Genomic DNA, 17694 nt, shown 5'->3' with positions numbered 1-17694 from the left:
ATGGATATTGACTGTCTATTGCCAGTCTTATTTCTCCCCCACCTCCCTCTACAGAGTTAGAGGCACCACTTCAGAGTCCCCAGGTTCCTGGTAACTGCAGCACATCACACTGCATTATATTAGGTATTGCTGATCGCTCTCTCCTTCTGGGCTGGGAACTCCCTGGAGGCAAGAGTTTTGGCATAGCACCAGCACCCAGCACAGGGCCTCATACTCAGCAAACACTCAAAAAATACTTTCTAAATGGATACACTGACCTCCGCCAGCCACAGTCTCTCACCCTTCACCTCCGCATCCTCACACTCGAGGCCCAGCCACTCTCGGTTTAATCCTTCCCTTCTAGGACACTCAGTTTCCTCATCTATAAAGTGGGAATAATATAAACATTGACCTCCCAGGATTTCCCAGAGGTTGTATGCAGATAAACCTCTAAAATGCTTAGCACATAATAGGTGCTCAATAAATGAGCTGCCTTCCGTTCTGACCACCCTTGAGACTTGATATTTGTGCCCTGCTCTGACCCTGCTGGCCATACCCTCTAAAGAGTCCCCTCGCAACAGACTCCACTAACCAACCTCATTTCTCTAAGAAGCAGGGAGAAATGAAGGGTCAATTGAGAGAGCAGGTACCCCCACCTTTGAAGAATTCCAGGTGAGCTCCCCCCAGCCCCAAGGGCAAGAAGTCTGGCCAGGCATAGTCACTGGTTGAATGAATGGACCCCTTGTCTGGGGAGAGGTGGGGGAACAGGGTCTATGGCCCCAGAGATGGGAGTAGCCTGGGTACTGATCAGAGTGACCCCAATTTTACTTCTCACTGGGTGGCCCACTCTGGATTCCCAGGGGTATATATCACATTGAGGAGACTGAGCCCTGGCTCAGCTGATCTAGGTAATCACTGTGGGGTTGGGGGCCACTGAGCCTGGGCTGGATCATGCCTCACTCCTCACTCCTCACTCCTCACTCCCAGCAGCATTGGTCCTGTGGCCGGGGAGAGGAAGGGGAACTGCTTCCTCCTCTGGGCTTCCCTGCCACGGGGCACGCGCCTCCATTTTACCAGGAAACACACGAACTTTTTAGTTTTTTTTCCAGCCTGGTACCTCCTGTGAGTCTGGCTGGTGCCTTCGTGACCAGCCCGGGGCCTGGCCCAGGGGAACAGGTAAGGAGCAGGGCTCAGGCCCTGGGGTCACACAGACCTGGGGCTGCTCCCTTCTCTGTGCTTTCTTAGCTGGGTCATCTTTGGCTCCCCCAACCTCAGTTTCTTTATCTGCAAAATGGTGACAATAAAACCTTGTTCACCAGGTAGCTGTGCAAGCAGAACCAGGCAATTTATGCACCTGGTTATTACTCAGTTGCTTCTCCTCTTAGGTAAGAAGCAACCGAGGGTGGCGGGAGACAATGCACTGGAATGAGGCTCAGGGGATGCGGGGGTGTGGTGGGAGGGCACTAGCTTCCCCCAGGCCACCATCATCTTAAAACCTGGGACTTTCGTCTGCAAAATGGGGTGCCCCACCCACTTCCAAGCATTGTTCCCCAGAGCTGGCTCAGAAGCTGGGCTTCCAGACTACAACATACTACTTCATCATTCACGTACTCAGTGCATATTTACTAAGCATCTGCTATGTGCCAAACGCTGTGCTAAGGGTGAGGACAAAACAATGAATAAAAGAAATTCCTTATCCTCAAGGAGTTTATACGAACAATTACAGTGCTGGTTATCAGTGGTAAGATATTTGCCCGCGTGCATGCAGTATTTTACAGCTAACAAATCATTTTCTCACTTAGCCTCTTACTCCATCCTCCCCACAAATCCACAAGGTCAAATATTACAAACCTCAATCTACAAAGGAGGAAACTGAGGCTCCTGCAGTGCCCGACATCTCAGCTTGTAAGCAAGAGCTAAAATCAAAACCTAAGGCTATTTCTTCACTTCCCCAGGCTGAACTGTCGGTACCTAAAAAGCAGGAAATGTCTTTCTTTTGCCTTCCTAGTAGCCACTCCCCACCCACGCTTGCTCACACTCACCCCAAACACCTGGAACCCAACTGTGAATTCAACTGCAGCTGCCTCAATGCTTGAGGAGAGATACCGCTGCTTCCCTCACTCTTCCTAGGTCGGCCAGGGCCTGGGCAGCAGCCTCTGTCCACCAACCCACACCTGGACCTCCTGCAAAGAGGGACAGAGGGGACAGCCTGAATCCTGTCCCCGGCATCTGGGACCTGGTGGAGAAAACTTGTGGTGTGGCTCTTCGTACCAATAACCTTGTTATCTTCATCACCCCTCTAGGAAAACATAGCATCTACCGAGTTCCTAAGTGGCCAGCTCTGTGCCAGACCCTTTACCCTGCGTGATGATTCGTCTAGGGAGATGGCAGTATCCTCATTACAGACAACTGTGGGAACCGAGGTCAGAGAAGGGGTGTAGCTTGGCCAAGGTCACACAGCTAGTAAAGGAGATGGCATTCAGTAGCTCCCTCTCACCATCTCCCCCCAGCCCCCACCACTCCCAGGAGGTCTGTGAGGTCACCTGAGCACTGCCTTGGCCTCAGAGAATCAGAGAAGGGAGTTGGGGTCCCCAGGAAAATTTGGCCATAAGAATTCTTTCTAAACATGAGGCCTATGGTCTGAGGAAGATGCCAGAACAGTCTCTTCAAAACAGAACCACCCATTTGATTAGGTGCATTCTGGGTGCACGACCCTGGTCTCCTGAGGACATTGTCCTCTGCCTCCCCCCTTTGCCCAGCCAGGGCTGAGGTTATACCCCCCACCACCACCACCACCCCTCCTTACCTGTGCCAGGGGCAGCGGCTACAGCTGGGGTTCTGAGCGTCTCTGTCTGGGTGCCGGGCAGAGCCCCAGCCTCTGTGACAGCTGGAAATTGCAGAAATGAGGAAACAGAATGCAGCAGTGCAAAGTCACCCCCAGGGAGGAAATGCTGTGACCCTAGCCCCCCCCCCCCCCCCTGCACCGACAGATGCCACGGGAATGTCCAGGCTAGGTCACCCTGGCCTTGGGCGCTGCTCACAGAGCAGACTCATCACAGAGCAGAGAGCTGGGGGGGAGGGGGAAGGGGCAGTGCCAAGGAGCTGGGGTGACAGGGGGAAAGAGTAAGATATTGCAAAGGCATGCACTCGGAAGACAGAGAAACCAAGCATGAGAGTGAGGGAGAGGAGAGAGAAGAAATGAGTGGCCAAGAAAACATAATGAGAAGGGAGGAGGGAGAGAGGGCTCAGGAAATAAAGGAGAGGGCGGAGGAAGAGATGGAGGGAGAAAGACACATAGAGAAAGACAAACAGACGTAAAAACAGAGAGAACATGAGAGGAAAGAAGAGGATGCAAGAGCAAAGGCCAAGGGAGTTAAAAGAGGAAAAGAAGAGATGCAGGGAGTGTGCCTGGGTGTGCGCATGTGTGGGCGTATGGGTGTGTGGGTGTGTCTGTGTATGGGGATGAAAGAGAATGAAAGAAAGGGAGAGAAGGAAGAGAGAGAGCTAGGATAGAGAAAGGTTGAGGAGGGAGGCGTTGGGAAGGGCTGCTGGGGCCAGCATGACGTGGCTGGATGTCCCTGGTGGCCAGGAGGCACCGAGCCCAAGGAACCCACAGGGCTGGAGGCTCCGCAGGGTGGGGGGTGGGGGAGGGAGGACGCTCATGAGACCCTGAGCTGGAGTGTGAGCAGCATGGAATTGGTGGAGTGAAGAGGGTGAATAAGTGTGGGCAGCTGGGGGTGGTGGTGGTGAAGACGAACGCACGTGAGTAAGAGTGTATGGATGTGCAGGAGAGCCAGTGGGTGCCTGAGAGACACGCATTAGGTTGACACTTCGTGTGTCCCTAAGTGAGGAACAGGCCGGAGCTCCCGCCTCAGCTTCCAGTCCCCGCGCCACTCATCCACTCAACCCACAAACGTTCACCAAGTGCCCCCAGGCTCTGCAGCAGACCCTGTCGCAGGAAGATAGGGCCTCAGATATCAGCCAATCCAGCACCCTCCTAACAGCTGGGGAAACAGAGGTCCAGACAAGGACCAAGTCCCCACAGCGAGGGGTACAAAACACAGCTAAGAGCACAGACATCTGACTCCTCATGCAGGGTCCAGCCTCAGCTCCACCCTAGGTATCTGGGCTAGCCCCCTGCTGTGCTCTTATCAAAGCCAAACCTGGCTGTCAGAGGACAGACCACCTTTAACAGGGGCCTCAGCGTGAAAGAACTAGAGCCAAAAATCTGGCCCTCTCCCCTGACCCCACCCCTGCCACCTACAGGCAGTCACACTCAACCCATTTACGCATGTAATCCTTGCGTGCTCACATACATTCGAGACATACCATCATGCAAAGAGACCACTCACAACTATATTCCTTTGCTCATATACACACTTATACACTCAGGTGCCCACACTCACCCCCTCACTTGCACCTGCCCAGCCTCACCTACCTCTTCATGCTCGTTCACCCACACTGTTCCATGCTCACCCACCACACATACTTTCTTCAAATCCCAAATTAGGGCCCAAGTTTCCTGTTAGGGACTTTGAAACAGGTCTGGTTTGGGTCAACCCCCTTGTCTCCATTAGAGATCCTTTGAGCTTTGGGTGCACTGAGCTAAGGGACAAGAGAACATGGATTGTTCATTGCATTTAATCTTCAAGTAAACTGTCCACCTGAAAGCCAGCCCCTCAGCTCTGCTTCCCAGCCCTCCAGCCACCACTCTCCTGGAAGAGCATCAAGCCTGGAAAGGGCCTCTAGGATCAATCAGCCTCCATTTGACCACACTCTCCAGGACAAGCTCGAGCTCCAGGAATGTTGGGCTCGAGCTGTGTTTCAACAGTGCCTTGCATGTGTACATACCGCAATTGCACACAGTACCTCTTTCGAGATTATTCATCAACAAGGTAGATAATAGTAGCAACATTTTACAAATGAGGAGTTTCTTTGAATCCTTTCTCTCACACCCCACTTCCATTCTATTGGCAAATTCAGTCAGTTCTACTTTAAAATATATACAAACCTGAATCTAGTCAAGCCTTTAGATCTAACTGAACGGTGTTGAACCAGAAGAACAAATTAAAGGATCCTGCAAGAAAGCAATCAGTCAAATCCAGAATCTAGAATGTGGGAAAACCGACCTAGTTCCTTCAAGTCAACAGTATTTAAAAACAGAGAAGAGGACTGGGGTCGCCTGAAGCTGTTATGTACCCCAGAAAAGGGCATGTTCTTTTAATCCATTCCTTTTGCATGCAGACCTAGTATGGCTTTTGACCAGGATATTTCAACTGAGATGTGACCCACCCCATTCAAGCTGGCTCTTAATGAGAAGATAAAGACACACTGAAAAAGCTAAAGAGCTCAGAGAAGCTGAGAAAACAAGAACATACCCACAGAAACCGAAAGAGGAAACCACTGAAGCCAGAAGCTAAAAGCAACAAAACCCTGAAAGCAGGACCAGCAGACACCAGCCATGTGCCTCCCCATGACAGAGGAGTCCCAGATGCCGGGAGCCTTTCTTCAGAGACGGTATCGTCCTGTTGATGCCTTAATTTGGACATTTTCACAGTCTTAGAAGTACAAATTTGTAAGCTAATACATCCCCAGGCTAAACGCCAAACCATTTCTGGTATGTTGCGCTCCAGCAGCTTTAGGAAACCAAAACAAAGACTGTTCCAGATTAAGAGACGTAAAAATCAAATGTGGCCCTTGTTTGGAGCCCACAACAATCAAATCAGCTGTAAAAAGACATATGTATCCGCTAGGCTCGTGGGAAGAGACACATCCAAGCTGGGTAATCCAAGGATGGAGGCGCTACTTAGAGAGACATGGGCAGAAGTAGCACACCGAAAGGACTCAGGTGTTACTCCGAGGCTACCCTCTTCTTCTGACCTCATCTCCAACTTCTCTCTCCCTCACTGCCCCCACTCAGGTAACATGGGCCTTCCTGCTCTCCTCCACACACCAGGCTTGCTTCTGCCTCAGGTACCTGCTGCTTCCTCTGCCTGGAACCCTCTTTCCCATGGCTCATCCCTACAGGTCTTTGCTCAAATGCCACCTTCTCAGTGAGTCCTGGCAGTCAGCCCGCAACACTTCCAGCGCCCTACTCTGTCTTATTTTTCTCCGCAGCATCATATCTAACCTAATAAATATTTTATTTATTTACTTTGTTCGTTGTTTGCTTCCCCAACTAAATTGCAGGCAGGCACGTGTTTGGTTACTGCTGTATTCCAACATCTGGAACGCTGTCTGACACAGGGCAGATACTCAATAAGATTTACTGAATGAATGAATGAGGTTAGAGAGAGGACGTAACTTAACCCAAGGAAGCACAGCGGTGGGTGGCAGAGAAGGAATGAGGACCAAGGTACCCCAAACCCAAGTTCAGGCTGCACAGCCGCTATGAAGTCTTCTTTCTGCCTTCCCAGTCTGTTCCTCACCCACAGCGATGTGGACACGCCACCTCTATAAACAGCCCTTGTCTCACTTCTAAATGGACAATATCGTGAGAGGAAGAATAATGTAGGGCAAAGAGCAAGGGTTTTGGAGTCAAGGAGAACTGAGTTCAAATCTTGAGTGTCACCAACTCTATATGTTGGAAAATATACAGAACTTGGAAAAGCAATTTACCTCTCCAAGCCTCAATCTCCCAATCTGCAAGATGAGAATAATCCTATGTGCCTCCCATAATTGTTGTGGGACCACAAAAAAGAGTTATAAAGATTGGAAAGGAAGTGAAGCCTTTCATTTTCACAGACAGTACAATTATTTACATAGAAAATTCAAAGCAATTGCATGAAAAACTTGATAGAACCAATGAAAGACGTCAACAAGATTTCTGGATATAAAATTAATATGTAAAAACAATCACATACCTCTACATAAGCAATAAACAAAAAATGTCATTTTTAAGGTGTAATTTGTAGTAGCAAGAAAAATATCTTGGCAAATACCAAAGTTTTGGCAAAGATCTTGATGGAGGAAATTATATAAACATTGGAAAATAATTGCATAAGAACTAAATAGAGACATACCTTATTCATGTGTGGGACAATCAATATCATAAGAATATGAATTCTTCCCAATTTAATCTATAAACTCAGTGCCAGTCCAGTCAATATCCCAATAAAGTTTTTAGAAGAACTTTACAAGCTAACTCTAAAATTCCAAGTGAAAAATCAAACAGCCAAGGTTAGCCAAGAAATTGTTAAAGAACAAAAAAAATGACTTCCCCAATCATATATATCAAGCCTTATTATAAAGTTCCAATATTAAGAAAGGGTAATATTAACAAAGAGATAAATATTCCAAAGGAACAGACTAGAGGCCCCAGAAATACAGAGTACATATATGGAAACTTGATGCATAAGACAGAGGTGGCATTACAGATAGGTAAGAAAGGACTAGATGTTGGTCCAAGTTATTGGCTATCCATTAGGAGAAACAAATAAAATTAGATCCCTAGCTCATACCATGTCCAGTGTTAAATTCCAAGTGGAATAAAGATCTAACTATAAAAAGCAGAATATAAAATTTGGGGAAGGATATATATGTGAATAACTTTATGATCTCAGGGTAGGGAATTTTTTTCCTTAAATTAAGACATAGAAACTACAACTGAAAAAGAAAAGATGAATAAATTGGACCTAAAACTATGTACAAAAAAAGAAACTATAAAAATGGTGAGGAAAAAAAAAGAATAGTGAGGAAACAAGTCATAGACCAGGAGAAGATATTTGTAACACATGCAACAAGGAATTTCCAAGTAAAATAGAATCTGAATTCCTACAAATCAATAACTTAAAGACAAACCCAATAGAAAAATGGGTAAAGGAAAAAATACTCAGTTCACAGAAGAAAAAGCCCAACTGGCCAGGAAACATTGAGATATGATCAGCTTTTCCAGAAACCAGGAGTTCAAATTGCAACAACTCCCCCTCATCAGACTGGAAAACATGAAAGTCTGCCAATTCTACTGGGGAGAATGTAGGACAATGGAAACACTCATTATGATGCTAAAGACAGAAGAAATTGGCACCATCATTTTGGGAATTAGGTTCATAATAAAGTTTAGAATATGAACATTCTTCCTGAAAATCTTAACCCTGTCCACCAGGAAGTACACAAGTGTGATTTGTTTCTACAGTGTATCCTGTATACCTGTTAAAATGAATGAGCAAAGCTAAGTGTAATAACATGGAGAAGTTTTTATCATGCTAAACCACGAAAGCAAATCGCAGAAGGAAAATCCAGCATAATACTATTTATATAAAGCTTTTTAAAAAAATAAAATAACAATGTTACTGTCGGTAGATACAATATGTATGCAACAAAATGTAAAGACATATTCAGGATACGATTCCTTCTGGGGAGAGTGAGAGAATGGGGTTAGTAAAAGACACAGAAGGCATCTATTGTATCTGCAATATTCGATTTAACTCAGCAGTGGATGCACAGGTTTTGGTAATATTATTCTCTATATATTTTTGTTTGAGCAAGATATATGAGTCTGAGATTAGCCAAGATAGTTTGGAGAATGAGAACTGAGGAGACTTGCCCTATGTAATCTCAAGACTTACCATAAATTCACAGTAATTAAGACAGGGTGGTCTAGACACAAAGATAGACAAACAGTCTAAAAGTACAGAATGGAGGAGAGAGACTCATGGAGAAGGGGGACTACTGCAAAACCACAGCCCCCAAGAGCCCAAAAGTAGCTTGGGCAGCAGGTTCCCTCTGAGACCCCTCCCTGGGGATGCCAGCCCTGAGGCTTGGTAGCCCTCAATCTTCTCCTCTTCCTAACCACAACTTCTCTCTGGTTCACTCTGGCTCGTTCTGGAATTCTCTGGATCTTTCTGGATCTCTATCTATCTTCCATTCTCTCTCTCTCTCTCTCTCTCTCTCTCTCTCTCACACACACACACACACACACACACACACACACACACACACACACTTTTCCAATAAAAACAGAAGGCAAACTCGAGTAGAAAGAGCTCAAACTTTGGAATCAGACAGACCTGAGTTTGAATCCCAACCCTGCCACTTAACAACTGTTAGCTTGGACAAGTCACCCAAGCTCTTGAGCCTCAGATTCTTCAGACAGGCCTCCTTCTCTTCTCTCCTTTACTCTTCCTCTACTCATCCTTTCCCTCCTCTGATCAGGGCTGGGACCCATCTGCCCTCCCTCTCCAACTCGGATGCACCTGCCACCCACAGCAAAGTGGGAACAGCTCCATTCCCCCAGCTCATAAGAGGGGTCACCCACCATGCCCCAGATCCTGAAAGGAAGCCTCAGGAATGTGGCGAGGGGCCCCGGAGTGCAATTTGATGGTCAGAGAACAATATCCTACCCCAGGAAAGGGGTTCTTTTCACTGTCTCATCTTTTAAATCTATTGGAACTTGATCTGGCTCATTTGTTACCTAATTAAAATTTTCCTAATTTTTTTAATTAGGAAAAGAGATAGACTCTGGAGTCAGATCCATCTAAGTTAAAATCTCATTGCTCTTTTAGCTGTGTCACATAGGACAATTTTCTCTGAGCCTATTTCCATAGCTGTAAAATGAGGATAATACCTCATTTTACAGTACCATTTATTGCATAAATAAGATAATGCTACTAAAAGCATTTAGCATGGTGTCTAGCTCAGAGAAGGCAAGCAATAAATGTTAGCTTTTTTTTTCCTTCTTTTTAAAAATTATTCAGCATGCCAACTCCCAGGGCCAGAGGAAGCAGCCCTGGGAAAGGCAGCCTTTCACACCATGCTCCCTAATGCGGCCGGGTCCCCTGGCCCCACTCCTGTCCCTGCCTCTCCCGCTCAGCCCACAAAAAGTACGTGAGGGGGGAGGTGAGACACGAAGATGGTGGTGCTAGCTGGGTCCCAGCCCCTGCCCTGGTTAAACCCAAGGATTTGGGGAATCTGGGGGCTGAGGGGGCTCCAGTGATCTATAAGGGTGGTTGTGTTATTCTGTGAGTGTGTGTGCGTGCGTGTGGAAGGGAGGATGTCCGTATGTCTACATGGAGCAGGTCTGTTTGTGATGAATGGACGGGGGCTTCCGTGTCTGGCTGGTTGTGTGCCATGAGGAGTCGTGTGCTGTTGCACGAGCTTTGTGCCTGTAAGGATGTGGCTTCATGCTGTAGGCAGGGTGTTGTGTCAGCTGGCGACAGTTTGTGTACTATGTGTGGTGAAGGGTCACGGGTTGTGTCTGTGGGTTACATGACTGTGATGGGCCATGGAGCGTGCCAGTGGGTGGCGAGGGTGTGCTTTTCGTGTCATGTGTGAAGGAATTCTGTCTGTTGGTGAGAGTGTGTGTTAAATGTCTAGGCGGGGTGAAAAGGACCTGCGCTGAGTGTGCGGCTGATGCAGGTGTGTTGCGTGGCCATGAGGGTGTGGAAGGGAGCAGAGCAGACCTAACCCAAGCCAGCCGGACGCCCTGCAGACCCCTTCAGGACCTCAGCAGCCTCAAGGATTCTGCAGGGCAGAGACGCAAAGCAGCCAAACCTGACCCTCTCACCCAGGCCACCAGCCTCTTACCTGAGAAGCAGTGAGGGCAGTGGTCTAGGAGGTGACAATGGAGCAGAAGGGGAGGTGGGGGGCACTGGGAGCATGTTTCCTGGACAGCCTCTCTGGGAACTCAGGAAGCAGGGCAGGGAGCGGCAAGGAGGCCGAAGGCAGGCCCGGGCCTAGGTGTGTGACTCACGTTGCTCAGGGCTCCAATCTCTGCTCGGCAGTGGCAGGATGAAGAATTAGGAGAGGCCCGCCTGCCAGCTCTGCTGGGTGGGGAGGGCATCTGCAGCCGGGAAGTTCACTCCTTGACCCCAACCTAGGTTCTCCCACCCTGAGATCACTGGGAACATCCATGTCCAGCCAAGAATGTCCCTGCACATCCACTCAGCCCACAACCCAGGGCTCGTCCCACCCTACCCTGAGCCTCTCTGGGAGGAACGGCCGGGCCTGGACTCGCAGATAAGCGAGGAACTGTGCCCCTTGGCTAAGGGGGAGATGGGCCCTGCCCAACAGGAGCTCCCAACCCTGACCTCAGGAGCTCCCAGTCTGAGTGGGGACATACCCTTGTCCTTGGGTGCCCCCAATCTAAGGAGGGATACACCCCTCACATCAGAAGCCCACAATTTGATGGGGAAGAAACAGCCGTGACTCCAGCCAGCCCCCAAGCTGGCTGTGCTGCCTTAGAAGGCTCCCCTGCCTGAGTGGACACACAGCCAGCCTTGCCCACAGGAAGACACAGTCCCATGAGCGAGATGAGGGCCTGCCCACCGTTGCCCCAGCCAAGGAGAGGCCTTCAGGGATGCCCATTCTGCCCTGACTGCTGAAACCAGCCCTGTCTGACGGGGAGGCACGCCATCCCTGCCCTCACGAGCCTCTGGTCTGAAGACTTACCCTTGCTCTCAGGAGTCCCTAGTCTAACTGAGACAAAGGACCTTAATTCTGGCAAAAGCCTAGGGCTGTTCACCACCATGACCTGTGGTGAAAATTACTCCCGATCTCTACCGCCACCCCTCACCCCATTCTCACCAGCATATCTGGTCAGACTCAGCCGGGAGGAGAGGTGTCAAACCACAGAAGCAAGCAAACTGGGCCATGGCCTAAGTAGCATTCAGTTTGGCCACTGCCTCCATGGTTTCCTGGGTCTGTAACGGGAACACAATACTCCTCCTTTGTATCTAGCATGATGCCTGGCACAGAGCAGAAATTCAGTCATTGAAAATCACTTCATCCAAACTCCTACCCAATGTCCCAGAGTTTGGGGATCAAATCCTTTTCCCACCCCCTAAAGTAATGTCTGAAATTGTGATGAAACAGTATACTCAGTTGGAGAACTTAATAAAAAATGAAGGTTAAAAAAAAAATCAGTTTTTCAGATTCTACTTCCAGAGATTTTGATTCAGCCAAGCTGGTGGTGAGGTCCAGGAAATGAATTTTTCACAAAGTGATTCCAACATAGGTGGTCCATGGAGCCTGGAACGGAGCAGGCAGGGAGGGGACTCCTGCAGGAACCAGGGACTGGGGAGAGGGAAGTTTAATCATCACCTGGGGGCTCTCTTTAGGTATCCTTACCTACCCCCACACCTTGAGGATGGCTGCCCCACTGAACTGTAGGTGTGGGTGGAGATACTGACATCTTTGCTGGGCAGGAACCCCAAGCTCTACCCTTCCGCCCCCTAGAGGCCTGGCTCATTCTAACTGGTGGCACCAATCCTGGCTGAATTTCCTAGGAGCTTGTTAAAAATTCAGCTGTCTGAGCCTCCAAACACACACTGTCCACACATACGCCATCCCGAATGCTAAATCAGAATCTTAAGGGTCACCAGAGAATGTATTTTTAATAGGTTTCCCAGGTGTCCTCAATCCTCTGTGTTTTCACCCAATTCATGGAGCACCCGTCAGGGGTGGGGAGGATGGAGAGGAGCACCCACTGAGCACCCAGCTGTGCTGGGCATCTGGTTTCTCTGAGCTCCTTACCCTCGGGACAGCACATTCAAGAGATGAGGAAGCTGAGGCTCAGAGAAGTTTCAAGGCTTGTGCAAGGTTTCTCCATCAGTAGTGAAGCCAGGATCCAAATTCCAGTCTGCTTGACACCAAATGCGGGCATCTTGCCTCAGTTTGCAAGATGTTTTGTTTTTACAATAAACAAAATCTCACTAGAGTTTATGGAACAGGGATGAATTAGGTATTTTCACCCCCATTTTAGCAAAGAAGAGGGAGCTAGAGAGTCCAGAGAGGTGCAATGACTTGTCAGGGTTACAAGTCATTGGCAGAGCAGCTAGGAAGGTGACTCCAGGCCCAGTGCTCATCCCAAAATACCCAGGGCAAAGCTGTCAACCCCTATTCCAATGATGTGAGAATCACTGATAACTTCCAGCAAGGGGGCTGATGAGCCAGATGTGCCAGGACAGGGGTTAGGGAAGTAGAGGGAAAGGGAAGAAAATGGAGAGGGGACAAATTCTGCTTCTTGGAAGTTCTGCTCTCAGAGCAGCTCCAGTCTCATCAGCAGTCTCCCCCTCATTTCTACTTTCCCCGGGGCCCCAGAGAAACCAGAGGAGCCAAAAGGTCAGGCCAGGCTTAGCTGCTTCAGGAAGCCACTGAGAGGCCACAGCCACAGGAAAGGATGGGGGGGACAGGGGGCCACCGGAAAGGCTCAGCATGGCTGGACTGCCAAAGGCGGCAACTGGTGCTTCAGCAGTTATATCTGATTTTAAAGAGATCCCACATTTCACATGAGGAAGCTCAGGCTGAGTTGAAGGTGCCTACCCAAACACCAGGATTCTAACCCTATTTGGCTCCTTCCATCTCACCTCTGCCCACAGTAGGCCCACTGGCAGCAGCTGGCTGTGCCCTGGGAGGTGTGGAAGTGGTGGCGAGCCACTCCATCATTCACAGCAGAGTGAAGTGGCTCACCGACTTTTCACTCTCTCCGGGCCCTCTGGGGGCGAGCTCCTCCAGCGGGCCTTTTCTGCAACAGTTCTCCTTCACCCATGCATGGGCAAAGGGGATACAAAAGCTGCCACAGCCCTTGTCCTGCCCTAGAGGCCAGTCTTGACTAAGGCCGCCTCAATTGAGTGCCTAAAACACAGCCTCCTCCCAAGCCAGGTCATCACTGAAAAGAGTGCCCCCAGTACGACAGTGGGCTGGGGCCACTGATGATCCGATCTTCCAGGTGGGCTGGTGTCTAAAATGTGCTAAAAATGTGTCAGAAAGGCAAAAGGAAAATTTTGGGAAATCTGGGAAAATGTAATATTCTGACTAAAATTAAAGTTCCTTAGTAGGACATTATGATCTCCCTGGTTTCATTTCATACCACTTCTATGCTTTAGGAATTACAAACTACTTCAAATTCCCTGAATTGGGCCATGCTTTCACCTCTGCGCCTTTACATATGCTGTTCCCTCTGACTGAAACATCTTTCCCTCAAATCCTACCTGCTTGTGCCAGACAACTAGTTGCCCCCAGCAACCATTCTCCTTCCTTTCCTTGATAATAAAACCTTATTTTATTGGAAACGGCAGGTGCCCAGCCCTAGGGGATGAATAATGCTTGATCTCTGATCCACCCATTCTCCCTTGCCACTTTCCTCCCTTAGAGGTGGCCATGTGACCCATTTTCTGGCCAACAGATCTTTGGGAAAATAGTTTGCTTCCTGGATGACTTCTGCTTGGGAGTTGGTATGAAGTGTGGCACTGGCACACCCTTCTTGCAACCCAAGATGACGAGCCCTCCTGAGGGGCTTGGAGAAGCACAGTAAGGGCCTGGTTCCTTGGTGATATCAAGCTGCTCATGAAGAATACTTGAAACTGCCTGCCTCAGATTTCTTGTTATGTGAGCAAAAATTCCCATATTTGTTCATGCCAATTATTTCTTGAAGCTGAAACATTTCTGATGCATCATTTTCCTGGTTCCAACTTTAAAAAGGTCACTTTCTCCAGGAAAACAATCCCTGACTGTTAAAAACAGGATTAAGGGCCCTATCTTCCGGGCAGTGGAAACACTGTGCCTTTCCAGATCTAGGTACAATTCACTCAAATGTCCATGTGGCCCAGTGGATTATGAGGCAGCTGCAGAGGCCATGTGGCAGGAACCCTTTTGTTCTCAGACCAGCATATTAGTTGAATGAATAAATACATCTTTAGCTGATTGCTGGCACAGCCTCCTTGAGGACAAAGACTAGGCGTGACCCTGAGGAGCTGCAAAGAAAGCTAAACTGAATGGTTACAACATAGCGTCTGAAGCCTCCGAGAGTTTATGTGTGCATGCACATGCTAAAGGGGGTGTCACTTTGCCAGACTAGAATTATGATAGCTGTTGCTCCCTGCATTACCTCATGACACATACCAACCCTGCACAGTGTCTAAAAATTGCCCTTGGCCTTGGAATAGTTTCAACCAGAGCCACACCTACCTAACCCTGTGCCCTATTTCATATTTGTGTTTTAGACATGCTCAGCTGAATTTGGAAGAATAAGATACCTGAGAGTTTGTCCCCTCCCACAGAGATGTAAATCAAGATGAAGTATACTGACACTACGAGACTGACATTGCAAAAAGCAAAATGTCTGGTTTCAAGTCACCAGTTCGTTGTCACCTTTCTTTTTCTCACCTTATGCCCCTCCCAAGAACCAGTCTCATCCGATAGCAAGCAGAACATTTGGGTATAAACTACGGGTGAGCTGGGTGCTTTACATACATTATTCCATTTAATTCTCACAATCAGTATTTTACAGAAAGAACTGTATACTGGCAACACTCACTGAGCATTATGGTAGTTACCTTACACATGCCATCACCAATTCTCCCTATATGCTGCTGCAGTTATGTATATTCCCATTTTGTAAATGAAAAAACTAAGCTGCCTCAAGTAAGAGGTAGGAAGCCCAGTCTGTCCAACTTCAAAACATTTCAGGCTTGGGCCAAGCCAAAGGACCCACTCTTGGAATAACACCTGAAGAAGAGTACATCAGTGGCTTGGGTATAAAAATTTATTATACATACAGAATATTATCACTAACGAATGCAGATAGCCTAGGACACAATGGTACTTGATGAAGGATGGCTAGCTCTTTGAAAAGTAAACAGGTCTGGGTGGCTCAGAGCCTCATGCCACGCTGATTGGTCAGTCAGACAGGAGGGCACATGCCAAGCACCATGGGGTGTCAGGGCATCAGGTGATTGTTCTGTCTGCCCGCGCTGCCTTCCCATCTCATCTGGGGCTTCAAAGAATACCACGCCCAGAAGCAAGCAACTGAAGGAAAGGGGCTTCCTAAGGTGGGCCAGGCTTGTTTCTGAAGTCACTGCAAAACCATTTTAAGCAACATATTTAATTAGATGATTTCCACAAAGTATATATGAAGTTTCTAACCATCACAATTCAGTGAAGTACAAAACATTAAGTTACAGGCTGTGAGAACAGAAGGCAGCACCAATACTGGCACCTTCCAATCCTGGTTGTTCTGGGGGTAGGGGATGGGGAAAGGTCTTTTTTAAACTGAGCCCCTCATTTCAATGTACAAAAGAATTTCTCTGATCAATATTAAATTGTATTGAAAACAAAACGGACTAAAAAGCAAATACTACTCTATGTTGGGGTGGAGGTGTGAGGAAAAAATGAGTCCTTCAAAGCAGGAGGGGAGGCAGTCAAGGGAGGGTTCTGCGCCTGTGACCTCAGGTCACTCACGCTGCTCCATTTTTACTTTTGGTGGTCTCAGGAAGGTCCGGTTTTTCTTCTCTTTCTTCCCTTTTGTGTTTGCTTGGAAGTTTCGCCAGCTATCCACACGACCATCTCGACTTTCCTAAACCCCAAAAAACATCTGAGGTGAGCAAGCTAGTGAAGAGAGGAAAGGCCTGATCCTGCGCTGTCACCCACCCCTCCCACAGCCCAGTCTGGCCCAGGTCTCTGGAGTAATCCAAGAGAAGAATAGAGCAAAGTTTCTGTCCCACTTCCATGGACCCAGGGAACTGTCACATCACCCCTAGAAGGTAGGATGAGCCACAGGTTGGAAGAGGATAAGGGCAAAACAAGTAATACCACAACAATGAAGCAGCCATTTGTTGCGGACTTCAGGACTAGATGTTTAATCTGTGCTATTTCTTATCTTCACAAAAGCCCAACTAAGGTGCGTACCGCCACCAGTATTTCACAAATGATGGCACCGAGACTCAGAGGTTGAAATCATTTACTCAAGGCCATACGACTAGCCAGCAGTACAGCCACTCTCTCCAACACACCTTCATGCCACTCCCCAAAACTTGGATGCCCCAAAGCTAGTTCAATAGCTAGCCAGTTGTGCTGAGAGGGCCACAGGATCTCCACCTCTTTATCAAGGAACCATTTACTTTTCTTTTTCATATATGAAATGGGACAGAAACAAAATCATCCCCTCTGGTGAGCTGACCCTAACCCCAAACTTTACAGAAAAGACCACATATTGCCAGAATACAGGAAACTGGTGAAGTCAGTTGAAGGATGCAACAATGGTCTCAAAAGGGAGTCACGTTCAGTAACCATTAAGTTTCTCTGCAGGTTGGACACTGGGGTCACAAGAACCACGGTTTTCACTACAAAATCCCTAACCTAAGCAGGCATCACTCCACATTTACCTACTTAATCAAATGTCCAAACCACTTCTCATGAGCTCACTTGGCAGCTGCAACTACCACAATCTCTAAAATACTATTTAAGGATCCTCCCTGCCCTTGACCAAGGCCACAGAGACTGTTGTAGCTGAGCAAGGACCCAGAACTCGTTCTTCAAAGCTTCCATTCTTTCCCACAGATCCTAATTCCCTCTGACTGTTCATGGGGCATGCCCCAGGCACCAAGTTTCTACGCTACGATAAGAGTCCCTAGACACTTCGGAAATTTACCTCAAAGTTCTTCTGCCACTCCCTTTCTCGTTTGGCTTTTTCTTGAGCTTCAATTTCTTCTTCTCTTTGTCGTTTCCTAAGAAGAAAACCAGATCATAGTTCTATTTATATATTTAGAGATTGTGCTAACCATACAAGGAAGGCGTCTCCCCCACAGAAGCAAGCATGTAACATAAATCTGTTCCATACAGTGTTCTACAAAGATGGTTGTCTGCAAAGAGCTCAAAGGACTTCAATGAACATCTCTTTCTAAAACACACAGATGAGACAGGGGGCCAAGTATAAATAACCCTGTTATACAGAGAGACAGATATGATAACCAAAGCCCAGCTAACAATTATCTGAAGGCT

The 17694-nt window shown here is 47.9% G+C and overlaps 2 protein-coding genes across 3 annotated transcripts in view; both read right to left on the bottom strand.

The window, feature by feature from the left end:
- The window catches only part of PTAFR (platelet activating factor receptor), a 28193-nt gene extending 17424 nt beyond the window's left edge, over window positions 1-10769 (bottom strand). The window contains exons 1-2 of the mRNA XM_077150637.1: window positions 10504-10769; window positions 2786-2866 (exon numbers count right to left, since the gene is read on the bottom strand). Coding sequence (XP_077006752.1) covers window positions 2786-2866; window positions 10504-10577 — 155 coding nt within the window. The 5' untranslated portion in view covers window positions 10578-10769. The remainder of the gene's footprint in view (window positions 1-2785; window positions 2867-10503) is intronic.
- Window positions 10770-15438: 4669 nt separating this feature from the next.
- DNAJC8 (DnaJ heat shock protein family (Hsp40) member C8) overlaps window positions 15439-17694 on the bottom strand; it is a 30801-nt gene continuing 28545 nt past the window's right edge. For both annotated transcript variants that reach the window (XM_077150627.1, XM_077150628.1), the window contains 2 exons: window positions 17345-17420; window positions 15439-16270 (listed from right to left, as the gene is read on the bottom strand). In XM_077150627.1, coding sequence (XP_077006742.1) covers window positions 16148-16270; window positions 17345-17420 — 199 coding nt within the window. In that variant the 3' untranslated portion in view covers window positions 15439-16147. The remainder of the gene's footprint in view (window positions 16271-17344; window positions 17421-17694) is intronic.

Source organism: Tamandua tetradactyla, chromosome 2 (assembly GCF_023851605.1).
Source record: "Tamandua tetradactyla isolate mTamTet1 chromosome 2, mTamTet1.pri, whole genome shotgun sequence".
Classification (NCBI taxonomy): Eukaryota; Metazoa; Chordata; class Mammalia; order Pilosa; family Myrmecophagidae; genus Tamandua; species Tamandua tetradactyla.
Note: the sequence above shows the minus strand (reverse complement) of the source record. Positions and strands in the feature narration are given on the sequence as shown.